Source organism: Meles meles, chromosome 17 (genome assembly GCF_922984935.1).
Source record: "Meles meles chromosome 17, mMelMel3.1 paternal haplotype, whole genome shotgun sequence".
Taxonomy (NCBI): Eukaryota; Metazoa; Chordata; class Mammalia; order Carnivora; family Mustelidae; genus Meles; species Meles meles.
In genome coordinates, this window is record NC_060082.1 from 39,283,989 (window position 1) to 39,301,843 (window position 17,855).

The 17,855-nt window shown below is 37.9% G+C and overlaps 1 protein-coding gene across 1 annotated transcript in view; it reads left to right on the top strand.

Moving 5' to 3' along the window:
- DNAH14 (dynein axonemal heavy chain 14) overlaps positions 1-17,855 on the top strand; it is a 332,088-nt gene that overhangs the window by 180,795 nt on the left and 133,438 nt on the right. Inside the window, exons 42-43 of the mRNA XM_045982293.1 lie at positions 12,623-12,707; positions 15,693-15,922. Coding sequence (XP_045838249.1) covers positions 12,623-12,707; positions 15,693-15,922 — 315 coding nt within the window. The remainder of the gene's footprint in view (positions 1-12,622; positions 12,708-15,692; positions 15,923-17,855) is intronic.

A 17,855-nucleotide genomic window follows, 5' to 3' on the forward strand; every position in this document is an offset into this window, starting at 1 on the left:
CCAACAGTATTATAAGAACAGTTTTAACACAAGGTTTCTCAACAGCAATATGGATTAAGGGAAAAACTGATGTCTAATCTTCAAAGCATTTTATATTTAGCTAATTAAACACATTCTCAGATATGCAAAGCCTGAAAAAGTTTAACACAAGAGACTTTTGGAGTAATCCAGTACTGCAAGAAATGAATCAAGGAGAATTATATGAGATACAGAAGTTAGATGTGATAAATAATTTAGTAAAACTCAATGCAACCAAAGTAAGCAAAGAACACTTCTCAGAAGAATTAACATAAAAATCTAGAACAAAAGTTTAGACACTTCCAGCATAAAGGGGAGGGGAAGAGAAGGGAAGGAGGTGGCAGGTCAAAGAAAGCTGAGAGAGAATGATTACCTGCATTGTTGGAGGGGGAAAAAAACAGAAGCAAAGTCTAAAAAGTGATGGAGAAAAAAAAATAAACATAAGTATCATCTTAATGTGTTAGGGGTCAGCCTCAGAGTAATAATAAAATCCATAGAGGGGCGCCAGGATGGTTCAGTCGGTTGGGCATCCAACTCTTGGTTTCGGCTCAGACTGTGATCTTGGGGTCGTGGGATGGAGCCCTGAGTGGGCCTCGGTGCTTGGCAGGGCAGTCCGCCTGAGATTCTCTCCTCTGCCCACCCCCACAGTCGTTCTCCCTCTTTCCCTCTCTCTCCCCGAAAGTAAATAAATAAATCTTTTTTTTTAAAAAGTAATAGAATCCATAGCTTTAAGTGTGCAAAGCAATATTTGTTCTTTACTATAGAGGGTAAAGGAAACCAAAAGAAAGAAATTGATCCAACTTTAATAATAATTATAATAATGTGAGTTAAACTCTCTCGTTTAAAAGATAGAAATTGATTTCAACTTTATTTTTTGTAGCATTTTTTTAATTTCAAGTTTTTATTTAAATTCAGGTTAATTTAACATATAGTGTAATACTGCTTTCAGGTGTAGAAGTCAGTAACTTATCACTTACCATACCGAGTTCATCACAACAGGTGCCCTCCTTAATCCCCATCATCCCTCTAGTCCATTCCCCCACCCACCTCCCTGCATCAGCCTTCAGTTTGTTCTCTACAGTCAAGAATCGTTTTTTGAAACTGATTCAATTTTAAAACCAATAGTAACTCTTTCTCTGCAAGTATCATCGTTAAATCAAAAGGATACAAGCGGTGCAGCCACTTTGGTTGAAGAGTTTGGCAGGTCCTCTCTATGTGAAACGTAACTACCAACTGACCCAGCAATGCCACTCCTAAAAAATACACCCAAAAGAAATGGAAATGTGTCCACACAAAAAGTTGGACCCAGATGTATATGGCACCATTATTCATAATAGCCAAAAAGTGGAAACAACCCAAATGTCTGTTAAATGGATAAAGAAAGTGTGGTTTATCCACACAGTGTATATTATTAGGCCATAAAAAGAAATGAAGCATTGATGGATGCACAGCATGGATGAACTTGAGAACATTATGCTAAGTGAGAGAAGCCTGTCACAAAGACCGCATACTGTAGGACTCCGTTTACATGAAGTGTCCAGAATAAGCGAATCTCAAGTAGGCTGTGCTTGCCAGAGGCTGGGGGAAGGAGGAAAATAGGCAGCTCTTCTAATGGTGTAGAGTTTCTTTTTAGAGTGATGAGAACATTCTAAAATTATAGTGGTGATGTCTGCACAACTCCGATTATACCAAAAACCACTGAATTGTGCCTTTTTAAAGGGGGAATTCTCTATTATATGAATTGTATCTCAATCTGTTGTTTACAAAGATGGACAGACATGGAATGGCCAGAATAAGGGGTAGAAATAAGATTCATAATGCAAATATAAATGAGAAAAAAGCCAAGCTGTCATTTAGATATTAGCCCAAATTTTATTTTAGTGTGAAAATTTTCTTAAGCAGTAAAAAGATTAAGACCTACCGAGAACATATTAGAAATCTATATTCCAGATTATGATACATACACACACACGAAGGGAGGTAGGGAGAGAGGGGAAATATATAAACAAGAATAGATACATATTATATATATTATATATATAATATAAAAATATGTATTATATGTATATATAAATAAATATATATAAATATATTTAATATATAAGTAAATATATATTAAAAGAACATATATAATATACATATATTATATATATAATATATATATTATATATATATATATATAAACAAGAAGAAATAAGTGTTAAATAAGCAAATCAGTAATCACAGATAATTTAGCAACCCCTCTTGGGAGACCTTCCAGGTAGCACACAGAGGATTCTTACATCCTGCAGCTGAAGGGAAATGAAAGCTCCAGGCCAGGACTTGGTAACCACACTTTAGAGAATGGCCACACTTTAGAGAATATTAATGGCCAACCCTGACATGGTGGAGGCATCGGAGCAGACATCACCCCAAATCTTGAACCCCCCAGACTCAGTGCTCCAAAGCATGTGCTACTGCTAGGTTTAGTGCTTGTGGCTCTGGAGACCAGAGCTGACAGTAGAGGCGACCATTACTCAGCTAGTCTCACTGGAGGGTCTAGTGTAGCCCTTACCACCAGAAGAATTCAGCCAAGCTAGGGTGGGGGAAGCAGAGATGATTCTCAGAGTTATTAAGAGTAATTAAGTTATTAGTAGAATAAGATGTTAAGATAAGTTATTGGTAGATAGTAAGATATTAGCATCTAAGATATTAGGTAGGATTAGATATTAGATAGATATTAGATAGTGTTGATATTCGATTGAATATTAGAAAGTAAGATATAAGGTAGTATGTAATATAAGGTATTAGTAATATATTAGCTAAGTTATTAGAATGTACCATCTCTATGGGCAAAATATATGAGCAGCCAACTAGATAGCATCAGTTTGTATCATGAGAAGAAGTCAAAGACAAGTGATGAGGAGGTTGAGGGTAGCTTCCTCAATAATAAGTCGTGATACCCTGCTCATTTCCAAACCCCAGCCAGCTTTTAGGGCCAGAACCCATTGGATAAAGAGGAGGCTGGGACCTTCTGCAATATCATGGAAAGTATTTCTAAAAATAATTACACCGGTCCTTCTCCAAAAGGGACTGCAGCCATTTACTTGAGTAACTTACACTAGGGAGAGAGGATTACTCAAAGATTTTTAGAACTGTTGGACATAGGGTCTGAGTGATACTGATATCCAGAAACCCAAGGCATCTTCATGCTCCCCTTCCATTAGAGTGGGGCCTGTGAAGGCTAGTCAATAAATGGAACAGGGAATCTTGACCAGGGTTCAGTTTACTGAACTGGGAATTAAGAATTCCACTGGGAATTAAGAATTTAATTTTTTAATGCTCTTGTGTAAGTTTTAAAATCTTAATTTCCAATTGTTTATTGCTGGTACATAGAAATACAGTTGATGTTTTATACTGATAAAGACATGAGTACTGTATTACCAATCAGTGTGCATTTTATTTCTTGTATTTGTCTTATGTACTGGGTAGGACCTCCAATACCAAGTTCATAGATGTTTTGAGACCAGACATACCATTTCTTCCCCCAGTCTGAAGGAGAAAGCATTCATTTTGCACCATTTCAGTATCATTTTTGCCATAGGATTCTTTCCTAGACATCCTTTATCAAGTTGATGAAGTTTCTAACTATTTCTAGTTTGCTAAGAGATTTTCTTTGTCATGGATAGTGAGGTATTTTTTGTTTTGTTTTGGGGGCTTTTTTTTTTTTAGATTACATTTTTTATTCTGTGTTTTACACTGTAATACCTGCCAGCTCCTCCTGATCCAAACAACAAAAATCCAATCTTTCTAGCATGTTATCATCATTAGGTTTTCCCAGGGATTCCCAGGACCACTTAATGTTTTTTCTGCATATATTGAGATTATTAAATTTCTTAAATAAAGCATTTTCTAATTTCTTTTGTGATTTATTCTTTGTGGTTGTTTAGGAATGTGGAGTTTATTTCCAAATATTTTGGGACTTTCTAGATGTCTTTTTGTTATTATTATTAATTTCTAGTTTAATTTTTCCTGTTATAAAATATACTTTGCCTAATTTTAGTGCTTCATAGTTATTGAGACTTGTGTGACACCCAGAAATCATCTATCTAGGTGAATGTTCCTGTGTACTTGAAAACAGGACATATTCTTCCTTTGTTGGATGAAATGTTCTATAGGTATCAACTTAGTCTAGTTGATAGTTTTGTTCAAATTTTCTATATCTTTTCTGATTCTCTTGTTACACATTCTATCAGTTAAGGAGTATTAAAATCTCCTTGGGGCGCTTGGGTGGCTCAGTGGGTTGTGCAACTGCCTTTGGTTTGGGTCATGATGCTGGAGTCCTGGCATGAAGTCCCACATCAGGCTCTCTGCTCAGCGGGAGTCTGTTTCTCCCTCTGACCCTCCCCTTCTTGTGCTCTCTCTTCTCTCTCTCTCTCTCATTCTCTCTCTCAAATAAATTAATAAAATCTTTTAAAAAAAATCTCCCAACTACAATTTTGATTTGTCTCTGTATCCTTTCAGTTTTGTAAGTTTTCCTTTTGTGTATGTTGAAGCTGTTATTAGGTGCATACGTTTATACTTATTATCTCTCCTTGGTGCACTGAATCCTTAGTTAATCGTTTCTTTATCTCTGGTAATTACCCCTTCTCTAAAATCTACTTTGCCTGATATGAACAGTTACTTCTGCTTCTTTATGACATCTGCTGTACTGCTTTCCATCCTTTCCCTTCTGACCTGTCTCCGTTTTTGCATTTGAAGTGCTTTTCCCGTTGACAGACTATGTTTGTTTGTCACTTTATCATCTGATGGTTTCCAGCTTTCAGGTGGAGCATTTGGACCATTTATTTATACATTACATAACATATATGTAAATATAAGAGCACTTTGAGAGATTAACAAAATTTATTCAACAGTACAAAAAATAACCAAACATAATTTCTAAAATAATGCATGTATTCACTGATTGGAAAACTGAGCGAAAGGGCTAATACTGACTTAGTTTTATCTAATGCTGAAAAGGGAATGAGCAAACCAGGATATAAAAAATATGGCACTAAGGGAAGATTGAGACAGAGAAATTCTCACATACATTTGTTTCGAGTTCCAGAAAAGTCATGAGTAGAAGGCTATATGCAAAAAGTAAATGGATGAGAATTTTCCAAAACTGGTAAAATACAGGTATTCTCAGCACAGAAGGTGAAACAAGTCTCAAACCAGACCAATAAAATGAAGCACCCACTTACATTTATCATCATGAAACTACCGAGCACCACAGAAAAGAATACATTTGAAAAGTAGAGAAAAAGGAGAGATTACCTACTAAGGAATCCTAACTAGATTGACAGGAGACTTTTCAACAACAAAAATGGAAGCCAGGAAACAATTTAATGTATAATAGGCTGTAAAAATGTAACTATTCATTCAGAAGTGGTAGCCAGCTAGCCTTGCATTTTAAAATGATGATAAAAGAAATACACCTTGGATTTTCAGACAAAAGATTTGAGAGTCCACCACAACAGCCCGTGACTAAAGGAATTTCTACAGTGTGCACTTCAGGTAGAAGGAAAATGACCTCAGGAGTATCTGAACTCAAAAAAAAAAAGAAGAAAGAAAGAAAAGAAAAAGAAAAACAGATTATTTAGACAAGATAAATGACAAAAGTGGCACAACAGATCAGTAAGAATAAACAATTCAGTAAATGGTGTTGGATCAAGTAATTATCCGTAGTTTTAAAAAAGAGCTTATTACCGCACATTACACACAAAAATAAAATCAGTCTCAGGTAGATTAAAGGGACGAATTGAAGAAAAGGGACACTGGAGAACTTTTTAGAAGGAAATATAGTAGAATGTGTTCATGATACTGAATCGATGATGGAGTTCTAACACGAAATTTCAGGGAAAGATTGGTGTATTTTTCTATTAAGACTCTATGTTTCTCAGGGCGCCTGGGTGGCTCAGTGGGTTAAGCCTCTGCCTTCAGCTCAGGTCATGATCTCAGGGTCCTGGGATCGAGCCCCGCATCGGGCTCTCTGCTCAGCAGTAAACTTGCTTCTTCCTCTCTCTCTCTGCCTGCCTCTCTGCCTGCTTGTGATCTCTCTCTGTCAAATAAATAAACAAAATCTTAAAGACTATATGTTTCTCAAGCATCAAAAGCTTGAAAGACAAGGCCCAGTTTATAACATATGTAACCAACAAAATACTACTACCCAGGATGTAGGAAGCATATGGATTAAAAGCTACATGTATCAACATGCCTGATGCTCCACAAACCTAATGAGTAGAATAAACGAAACTGTTAACATGCATACATTTGACACCATTTATATAAATTTTAAAAATCATATAAAGTGAAACTGTGTTTTAGGGACCCATACTACTGCAATTATTTTCATTGCTCATGACAATAATAAACAACAAATTCAGCCGGTAGCAGTATCTGCAGGAAACAGCAGGAATGTGAACGGAGAGCTGCAGCCAGAGGTCTGTGGACACATAGTAATGCTTCGTAGCTTAACCCAGAGGGAGTGTTCAAAACACTCACCAGTCAGTTTTTATACTCTTTATGTACTGTGACTATTGCACGATAAGTATTTTTCATGAAATGTATAACTCATACTATGAAAGTAAAACAGATCAACAACAACAACAAAACAGTGATCAAAATAATGAAATTTGAGAAAAGGGGAAACAGAAAGCATGTTTAAACACTGAAAATAAAATGACTAATACCAAATATATCACTGATTGCAATGAAGACAAAGATTCTCAAATTTGATTTTTCAACTCTACTATAAAAGACACACTTAAATCATAATAAGATGTAAAATGAAGTAATAGGGGTGCCTGGGGGGCTCAGTTGGTTAAGTCTTTACCTTTGGCTCAGGTCATGATCCTGGGGTTCTGGATCGAGCCCTGCATCAGGCTCCCTGCTCGGTGGGGAGTCTGCTTCTCCCTCTCCCTATGCTCCTCCCCCCACTCATTCTCTGTCTCAAATAAATAAAATCTTAAAGAAAAAGTAATAGAAAAGATATGCAAGAAAACCATTAGCATTTCTTGCACATATGTGTTATGAGTATGTGTTCATCTATATATGGGTTGGCAATAGTAACAGGACACAAAAGGAGTTGTACACTAAAAATGCTGAAGGGACAAAGTAAGGGTATTGTGTGTTGGTGATTGTAACTGTCCAATAAGAAAGTACACAATTATGGACATTTATGCAATTAACAACATGGCCACAAAATATTAAATCAAAAACTGACAGAATTGCAGGAAACTGTGAAATCTGCAATCACAGTAAAAAGAATTTTTTTGATGAATTGACATTTATTGTCCATTTTTACTGACAAATAATGACATCCAACACTGAATAAGTTTAAGGCATACAGCATGATGTTTTGATTTACATCTATTGTGAAATGATTACTAGGTTCAGTTAATATCCATCTTCTCATATAGATACAATAAAAATAACAAAAAGAAAAAATCAGCTTTTTAATTTTTTTTTTAGATTGTATTTATTTACTTGACAGAGTGAGCACACAAGTAGGGGGAGCAGCAGGCAGAGGGAAAAGCAGGGTCCTCACTGAGAAAGGAGCCCCATGCAGGACTCGATCGCAGGACCCTGAAATTATCAGTTGAGCTAAAGGCAGACAGTCAACCAACTAAGCCACCCATGTGCCCCTAAACTTGTTTTTTTTTCCCATAAAGTTTTATTCTCATAGTTTTCCTTCTTTTGCCATTTCAACAGATTTGTTTTCTATTGTCTTTTCAGATTTTTATTGTATTTTCCCAATTTTTAAAAAAGGGGTTTAAAATCGGAAAAAATAAAACATGAAAGAACCAACAGTATTTTAAACAAAAAGTCATAAAAATTATAACCATCCTCATTAGTTTTATGTAATTAGTTGTTATTGATGTTGATCTTTTGGTATCAGTTTTATGAATTTATAAGTTTTTTTATCAGAGTTCTGTAAATTCTTACCCAGTTCAGTAGTAGATCTTAGCTATCGAACCCTGTCCTCAGTCATCTTTCCTGCAGCATTCCTGGAACATGAAGCATTAGAGGAAAACAACTGTCCATAAGTGACAAAAGACTCAAAAACAGCTGTGGTTAAAGATCTGATGAGAGTTCATTACAATGCAGTTGACAAGGAAATTTAATTATTTTTGTGATATCCTTTGAAAAAATAAGTGACATTATACCAAGACACCAAATTTCTAGGAATGTCATATAATTTTTTAGAATATTTACATTAATAATATATATGTTTATATATAGCCTAAAGAAAATTTAGTATCATTTTTATTTGATAATGCTTTCTGTGTAATTTAATATCAATTAAGTCTAATTAGTTGAATCTCTCTCTTTTATAGGGACAGATAGCAAATGCTTTGAGATGGTCCAGGGACCCTCTTGAAAAATCTCAAAGTTATGTCAAAATCAAAAAAACTTTTTTGGGTTGATTTGGGAACGTTTATCAGACATTTCACAAAGTTGTTTTTTGTGTCTGTAGCAAGTATAGAATGCTTTTTTAAAAAATTTCTTTTCAGTGTTCAGAATTCATTGTTTATGCACCACACCAGTGCTCCATGCAATACGTGCCCCCCATAATACCCACCACCAGGTTCACCCAACCTCCCACCCACTCTCCCCTGCAAAACCCTCAGTTTGTTTCTCAGAGTCCTCAGTCTCTCATGGTTCATCTCCTCCTCCAGTTTCCCCCAACTCACTTCTCTCCATCTCCCCTTGTCCTCCGTGTTATTCCTTATGTTCCACATATAAGGGAAACCATATGATAATTGATTTTCTCTGCTTGACTTATTTCACTCAGCATAATCTCTTCAGTCCTGTCCATGCTGATGCAAAAGTTGGGTATTCATCCTTTCTGATGGCTGAGTAATATTCCATTGTGTATATGGACTGCATCTTCTTTATCCATTTGTCTGTTGAAGGGCATCTTGGCTCTTTCCATATTTTGGCTATTGTGGACATTGCTGCTGTGAACATTGGGGTATATAGGGCCCTTCTTTTCACTACATCTGTGTCTTTGGGGTAGATACCCAATAGTGCAATTGCAGGGTCTAGGGAAGCTCTATTTTTAATTTCTTAAGGAATCTCCACACAGTTTTCCAAAGTGGCTGCACCAACTTGCATTCATTGATTAAAGAGGATCATATCATTGTGAAACATTATTTAGTTACTAATTTAACCAAAGTGACAAAGACTTGAGGCAAATATAAAAAGTTACATAGCCGTAAAAACTTAGCTCTTATACTAGAGAAGACTCTGTTTTCTTAACCAATCAAAGACCTGATAAAGACAACATGAATCTCAGATTATGTTGGAAAAACACCATTGTTTTCTAGGCAGATTGCTTAAAAGGTCAAGAAAAACCTCAAATAGTCTCAGAAAACTTTGTCCTTTTAGCAGGTGAAAGAAAATTAAATTTTAGTTTCACATATGCTCATTTGTGATATTAAAGTTTATTTTTCTTTAAGCCAATTAAATAGAGATCTTTTATAATTAATTTTGACAATATTGTCTAGATACAGGAAGATGTTATCCATACATGGCATATATCCATATACATACATAAACATACATTTAGACACAAAGAGAGACCCTATACCTCTAAGAGTAAAATTTATCCATGAATCCTGTACAACAACATAAAACTCACTAGTTTATAAATAACAGTTGAGTTGTGTCTGTGGCAGATGGAACAAGTGGCTGGAAGGATGGGCGGGGGGGTGTATGAAAGCCACCTGGGTCACAGGAGTCTTCTTGCAACTACTAAAATTTCTGATAAATAAAACTTAAGTAAAATTCTTAAGAAAATGTTTAACCTTACAGATAATGAGAAGAACATTTATTTGAAAGTAGCGTAAAATTTTCATCTAATAAGCAAAGAGATTTTCAAATGGAGAAAACACATCAATAGCTAGAATGTATTAACATATAAACTTACAGAAGCTATTCGAGGTATAAATTGATACAGCCTTTCTTGGAGAGCCATCTGCCCGTGTATGTCAAAAATATCTATGCCGGGGTGCCTGGATGGCTCAGTGGTTAACCCTCTGCCTTTGGCTCAGGTCATGATCTCAGGGTCCTAAGATCGAGCCCCACATCAGGACCTCTGCTCAGTGGGGAGCCTGCTTCTCCCCCCCCCCCGCCTGCTTGTGATCTCCCTCTGTCAAATAAATAAATAAAGTCTTTTTTAAAAAAATCCATGTAAGATTAAGAGTCATTTATGGTTTGTCTCCATCTCAATCCCATCTTGTTTCATTTATTCTTCTCCTATCCCCCTAACCACCCCCCATGTTGCTTCTCCATGTCCTCATATCAGGGAGATCATATGATAGTTGTCTTTCTCTGATTGACTTATTTCACTAAGCATGATACGCTCTAGTTCCATCCACGTCGTCGCAAATGGCAAGATTTCATTTCTTTTGATGGCTGCATAGTATTCCATTGTGTATATATACCACATCTTCTTTATCCATTCATCTGTTGATGGACATCTAGGTTCTTTCCATAGTTTGGCTATTGTAGACATTGCTGCTATAAACATTCGGGTACACGTGCCCCTTCGGATCACTATGTTTGTATCTTTAGGGTAAATACCCAGTAGTGCAATTGCTGGGTCATAGGGTAGTTCTATTTTCAACATTTTGAGGAACCTCCATGCTGTTTTCCAGAGTGGTTGCACCAGCTTGCATTCCCACCAACAGTGGAGGAGGGTTCCCCTTTCTCCACATCCTCTCCAGCATCTGTCATTTCCTGACTTGTTAATTTTAGCCATTCTGACTGGTGTGAGGTGATATCTCATTGTGGTTTTGATTTGTATTTCCCTGATGCCGAGTGACGTGGAGCACTTTTTCATGTGTCTGTTGGCCATCTGGATGTCTTCTTTGCAGAAATGTCTGTTCATGTCCTCTGCCCATTTCTTGATTGGATTGTTTGTTCTTTGGGTGTTGAGTTTGCTAAGTTCCTTATAGATTTTGGATACTAGCCCTTTATCTGATATGTCGTTTGCAAATATCTTCTCCCATTCTGTCAGTTGTCTTTTGGTTTTGTTAACTGTTTCCTTTGCTGTGCAAAAGCTTTTGATCTTGATCTGAAAAACAACCTGAGGGTTTTGAAGGGTCAGGGGTGGGAGGTTGGGGGAACAGGTGGTGGATAATAGGGAGGGCACGTTTTGCATGGAGCACTGGATGTTGTGCAAAAACAATGAATACTGTTACGCTGAAAAAAATAAAATGAAAAAAAAATTAAAAAAATAAAAAAATTTTTTAAAAAAGTAAAAAAAAAAAAAAAATCCATGTAGGGGCGCCTGGGTGGCTCAGTGGGTTAAGCCGCTGCCTTCGGCTCGGGTCATGATCTCAGGGTCCTGGGATCGAGTCCCACATCGGGCTCTCTGCTCAGCAGCGAGCCTGCTTCCCTCTCTCTCTCTCTGCCTGCCTCTCTGTCTACTTGTGATCTGTCTGTCAAATAAATAAATAAAATCTTAAAAAAAAATCCATGTATTCTGCCCTAGAATCTCTTATTCTAGGAATTCATTATAAATAAATAATCACAGAAGTGTACAGATTTATGCACAAGGAGCTTTCTTCTATAGCAACATTATTTATTATAAAACAGCAAAACATCTGAATTCCATCAATAGAAAAATGGTTTCATAAACCATGGTGTAACAATGTCATGTTTCAATGGAAGGACATGAAAATAGACTTAAAAAGCAGGATGAGCACTGAAAAGAAATTTTAAAAAATTTAAAAAACTTAGAAAGTGGCTGAAATAAATAAATATGTGTTGCTTTATTCCAAAAAAAAAAAAAAAAAAGGCAGGATGAGAAGCGAACTCTCTTTAACTCTTGATTTGGGCTTAAATTTTAAAGTATTATATTTAAATATTACGTATTTATATAAAGGACTATAATGAAATGCAGCAACATTTACTTGTTAACCTAAGTGAGGTAGAATTGTAGAATGATAGGTTCCACAAGAAGCCTATATTATTTTAATATAAAGAAAATAAACATTAAAAAAGAGAAAATAAGCTCAAAGGAAGAGTGAGTAATCCCTCATTCTCTCTGTTCCCCTGCGGTGTGCTTGACCTGGACAAAACAGAGGGACGACAGGTGGGAGGGAGATGGATACAACCGGCCGGAAGTGCACCTGTTTGATGTTTGTTTTAGTGAATCTATTATTCGAAAGTATATAGTGTTTCTAATCCTTCATGTCATTAAGACCCATTTACTATTTAGTTCACAATGTACACCACTTTGGACGTAGTTACCTGAATGTCCTCAAGCTTTCATGTTGGAACAAACTTACAGAAAAGTTGCTAGAAGAGAATGAAGAAAAAAGTATGTCGGTTTATGATTCAAATAAGTCAAAATCACTTTGGACAATGCAGGTACATTCTCTGCTCCTCTTAGGAAAGTAGCTCCCAGTGGGTCTGATAAGATATCTACATGATAATGCGTGAAAGAAAATTGTTCTGTGATGATTCACAAACAGTGTTAAAGGTTAAACCTCACTAAGTTACCAGGTAAATTTGGGGTCTGTTGTTCACTGTAGAAAAAAAAAAACAAAACTCTTTTTTCTTTTTTAAGGTGAAGATTTGAAGGACATTTCAGCTGAGGAGAAAAGTTCTTCACATTCAAAAGTTTCTGTCAAATCCACGAGTACAAAAAAGAGGTCAGTTACATTCATTCAACAGACATGTTTAAGTATGGACCAGGTGCCGGACCCTTACGCAAGCACATGATTACCCGTCAGTAAACCAGGACCTTCATGACTTAGAATATCAAAATCCAGTTAAATTTACCTTATTGCAGCTTACACAGAGCCCTTGTGTATCTAATGCGAGTTCGCCAGATTTTGATGCTACGTTAAATGGATGATATGAATTCATCTGTGGAGACGTTGTACATACTTGAGAAAGGAACAAAACTGACATGAATTTATTTCATGAATCTGTCATTTATGAGCTAAGCAATGTTGAGCCAGTTGCTAAATATTTTCAAGCTTTGGATTGCTCATTTATAAAACTAGAAGAATAATGCAGTGTGCTGCGTGTCTAGAACAGTGCCTGGTACAGAGTATAGCTGTAGAAAATATTGGTGCTACATGTCTGCCCATTTACAAAATGGACAGGAGAGTCACCACTGAGCCCTCCCTGTATTCCATGACAAGACCCTGACACACTCGCATCACATTTTCTTTCCTTTTCTTTTCTTTTATTTTTTTCACATTTTCTTTTAAATGACAGAAAATGTAAATACAGTTTTCGGTCTGCCTGTCAACCCCACCTTCGATCCCCCCTTTTGTCTGCATCTTCACTGCCCCCATCCTGCCTAAACCTTCACTGTTTCCTGCCTGTCCTGTAGCAAGAGCCTCCCTGCTGGTTTTCCCAGTTCTTCTAGTCCATTCTCAACACAAAAGCTATACATTATTTTAGCTTTTTATTGAACAGTGAGTAGCCATAAAAGAACATTGGTAAGGTAGGTGCAAGGTACAAACAATATTCATACATTCCTATACACACCACACAGTTCTAGAAAAAACGTGTAATTTATCTCTGAAGTCCCCCGTGTACCTATCTAGATCTGTCATCCCATCACCTGAGATAACTACCAACCTGGATTTTGTGTTTATTGATACATTTCTGAATAATATTTTTCACCTTTGTATGTTTTTAAACTTTAATGGAATCACTGTGCTCTTGGCTGACTTAATAATATTTTGCTCAGGGTTCCTAAGATTATTCATTGTGCAGGTAGGGATTCTTCATTTCACTGCTGTCTGTTTATTAGTCCATTGTATAAATATGTCACAACTTACTGACATATATTGTTTTCAGTTTTTGTTATGACACATTCTACTGTGGTTAATATGCTTGTACATGTCTCCTGGTATTCATATGCACATGTTTGATTTTCTTTTTTTTCTTTTTTTTTTTTTAAATATTTTATTTATTTGACACAGAGAAATCACAAGTAGGCAGAGAGGCAGGCAGAGAGAGAGGAGGAAGGAGGCTCCCCATGGAGCAGAGAGCCCAATGTGGGGCTCGATCCCAGGACCCTGGGATCATGACCTGAGCTTTAACCCACTGAGCCACCCAGGTGCCCCACATGTTTGATTTTCTTAAAGGCTTTTTAAAATTTATTTATTTGAGAGGGGGAGAGAGAGAAGGGAGCACAAACAGGGGGAGGAGCAGAGGGAGAGGGAGAAGCAGGCTCCTGCTGAGAAGGGAGCCCAACGTGGGACTGGATCCCAGGACCCTGGGATGATGACCTGAGCTGAAGGCAGGCACTTAACCATCTGAGCCACCCAGGCACTTCACAGACATCCAATTAAAAAAAAAAAACTACAATAAATATATACGTAAATAATCTTTCTTTTTTATCAGCATTTCATGCCTTCCCATTAGACTCAGAATGGAAGGACAGAAGCCGTGTAGAGTGTGGGAGCCCTGGCTGCCTCTGCACCGACTCCGGCTTCTTGTCTCAGTTCCTCAGACCAACTTGATGCTTTGGCTTCTGGGTCCTGCTACATGTGCTCTCCCCAGAGGCTGCCCCGCCCTCCCACGGGCTGACGAGGCCCCTTGACCACCGCTGTGCACATCACGTGTAACTGTCTCCCTTACACGTGCTGTGGCTTAGCATTCCCGTTCTTATCCTGGAGAGAAAGGGTCACGTTCGCTTGGTCCAGTGCAGCTGATACACAGTAGGAATTCATGAATATTTGCTGAATGAACTATCACACGTGACTAGCAATTTTAAGTGGAACTGAATACATGCATTGGACATTGACAATTGCCAATAAGTTTCAGGTTGATGATACATTTTTAAGATTTTCATAATTTATGAGTAATTTTATGATAATACTATACCCTGAACTATTTTAAATGCCTTGGAACCAAGCCCAAACCTCTCATTCAGTCCCTCACCATCAGCCCTGTCACTGCAGAATCTCAGGGTCCATAGACCAGGGTGACCTTGTTGGCCCAGACTGGATGAGACTTTCCCCAGACTCACAGAGCCTGGCTTCAGCCGCGTGGAACTAAATCAGCCTCCACAGCCTGGCTTAGAGCAATACAGAGTGAAGGACTAGGACCAGGATTATGTTTTTGTACATAAAATGGAGAATTACCAGATCCTCTCCCAAAAGATACGTAAACTCGTGACTAATAAACTGACCTCATAAATAAAAGTGAATCATTTGCACTCAATAAATGAAATAAAGGTGGACTACAGATCTCCCACACAAATGGTACCTTAAAAATAGTAGCAGTGTGTAATTTACATGACATCAACAAAAATTGTACATTACTGTTAAAACATTCATGTTAACACCTAACTGTTCTATAATTTTTAGTAATGAAACTTTGATATGATATCAAAATCACTGAACTTCCTTCTAAAATTTCAACTTTCTTGGGATGCCTGGATGGCTCAGTGGGTTAAACCTCTGCATTTGGCTCAGGTCGTGATCTTGGGGACCTGGGATCAAGACCAGCATCGGGCTCTCTGCTCAGCAGGGAGCCTACTTCCCCCTCTCTCTCTGCCTGCCTCTCTGCCTACTCATGATCTCTCTCTCTCTCTGTCAAGTAAATAAAAATCTTTTTAAAAAATAAAAATAAAATTTTAACTCCCACCCTCCCACATGTGTCTGCCCCAGAGCTGAAAATACATGGTATCTGGAGAAGAATCCTCATAAGTTAAAAATTATGCTTCAGAAGCTCTTCGTGTTTGCGTTTACTTGGGCCTTTGGAGGAACTTTAAAGCGTGAGGATGAACACGAAGATGACCTGGTGCCATATTTGAGTCACGAGCCTGGTTCTCCTGCCATGGTGACCCACGATTTTGACAAGCTTGTGCATGAGCTGTTTGAGAGCAATCCACACATAGGTAGGTTCTGGGGGCAGCAGTCCTAATTATGCTTGCTTCAGAATATTAGTGTGGGGGCATTTAGGCGGTCAGCTCTTTCCGCCACTCAGTCTGACTCCTGATCTCAGCTCAGGTCTTGATCTCACAGGTGTGAGTTCAAGCCCCATATTGGGCTCCTTGCTGGGCAAGGGGCCTACTTTAAAAAAAAAAAAAATACAGATACTTTGTTAGAGCCGATATAAATCTCTGGATAAAATAAATTTTAAAAGAGGGATGCCTGGGTGGGCTCAGTTTTTTAAGGGTCTGACTCTTGATTTCAGTTCAGGTCATGATCCCAAGGTTGTGAGAGGGATTCTCTCTCTCCCTCTCCCTCTGCCCCTCCCCCCCTTAAAAAATTAGTTGGAAGCTCTTTATGGATGGCCTCGAATTAAAAGCCCATCTTTTAAAGTGTGAGGTTAAAGGAAAAAGCACACTCCAGTACCATTAGTCCAGCAAAAGAGGCTGAAGTAAATTCGACTCCTGGTCGATTATTGGTCTAAGGGAGCCGTCACACAACTAAGGCAGAAGAACAGATGAAACCTTGAAACTCGTGACCTCGGCCTAGCTGAGCCCACTGGCCGTCTAGCTGGATCTGTTATACATATCCTCGTGCACCAGGAATTTCTGTAGATTATAGTTTCATTTACTTCTTAAAGACTAATATTGTGAAAACTATTTTATGAAGTCTTGGATTTCTTTATTATGTATGTTTCTTGAGTCAGTTCTAACAAAGGGGACCTGTCATAATTTTCTGAAATGGTAAGCCTTCCCAATTAGCAGTCACTAATTAAAGGAACTTGGAATAGATGAAGAGATCCTTGGTGCAGGTACCAAAAAGACAAAATAGTGAACCATGAATGTATTTCGAAGAACTTCGTTAAAGATGAGAGCCAAAAAATATTTACCAAAAGTATAGATTTGACCAATTTGTGTGATGTAACTCTTAAAGTATCCTTTTGAAATTATTTGTAAACGTTCTATTTAAGGTATCTTTGACGACAAAGTTTTATGTTATTTCCTATGGAAATTAACTTTTTTTTAAAAAGATTTTATTTATTTGAGAGGGAGCATGAGCAGGGGGGAGGGGCAGAGGGAGAGGGGAAAGCAGACTCCCCACTGAGCAGGGAGCCCAATGCGGGGCTCAATCCCAGAACCCTGGGATCATGACCTGAAGGCAGATGCTTCACCCAATGAGCTACCCAGGCTCCCAGAAATTAACTTTTTTTTTTAAAGATTTTATTTATTTATTTGACAGATCACAAGTAGGCAGAGAGGCAGGCAGAGAGAGAGGGCGAAGCCGGCTCCCCGTTGAGCAGAGAGCCTGATGTGGGGCTTGATCTCAGGACCCTGAGATCATGACCTAAGCCGAAGGCAGAGGATCAACCCACTGAACTACCCAGGCGCCCCCAAATTAACTTTTTTTTTTAAGATTTTATTTATTCACTTGACAGAGAGAGATCACAAGCAGGCAGAGAGAAAGGGGGAAGCAGGCTCCCCGCTGAGCAGGGATCCTGACGCGGGGCTGGATCCCAGGACCCTGGGATCATGACCCAAGCCGAAGGCAGAGGTCTTAACCCACTGAGCCACCCAGGCACTCCCCGAAATTAACTTTTAATATCAAAATGCACTGCACGTTATTTGTTGTTGACTTAGTGAGTCAACTGGATGTTGCTAATTCCTAAGATAAATAAACTGCCCTGATTTATTTGTCAGGCAGAAAATACCTCAAATTCTATTATTTCTTCTCCATGTGAACCTCAAGACAACTCAGTAAATTATACCTTATGTTAGAAGGTTTATCTTAAAACGATGAGTATGGAATTTTGTTTTGTCATCTGAAGTATGCGTAGAAAAGCTAGTTTGGGAAGGGTGTAGGAATGAAAGGAGGGGTGGGTGACAACAGTTGTAAAAAGTA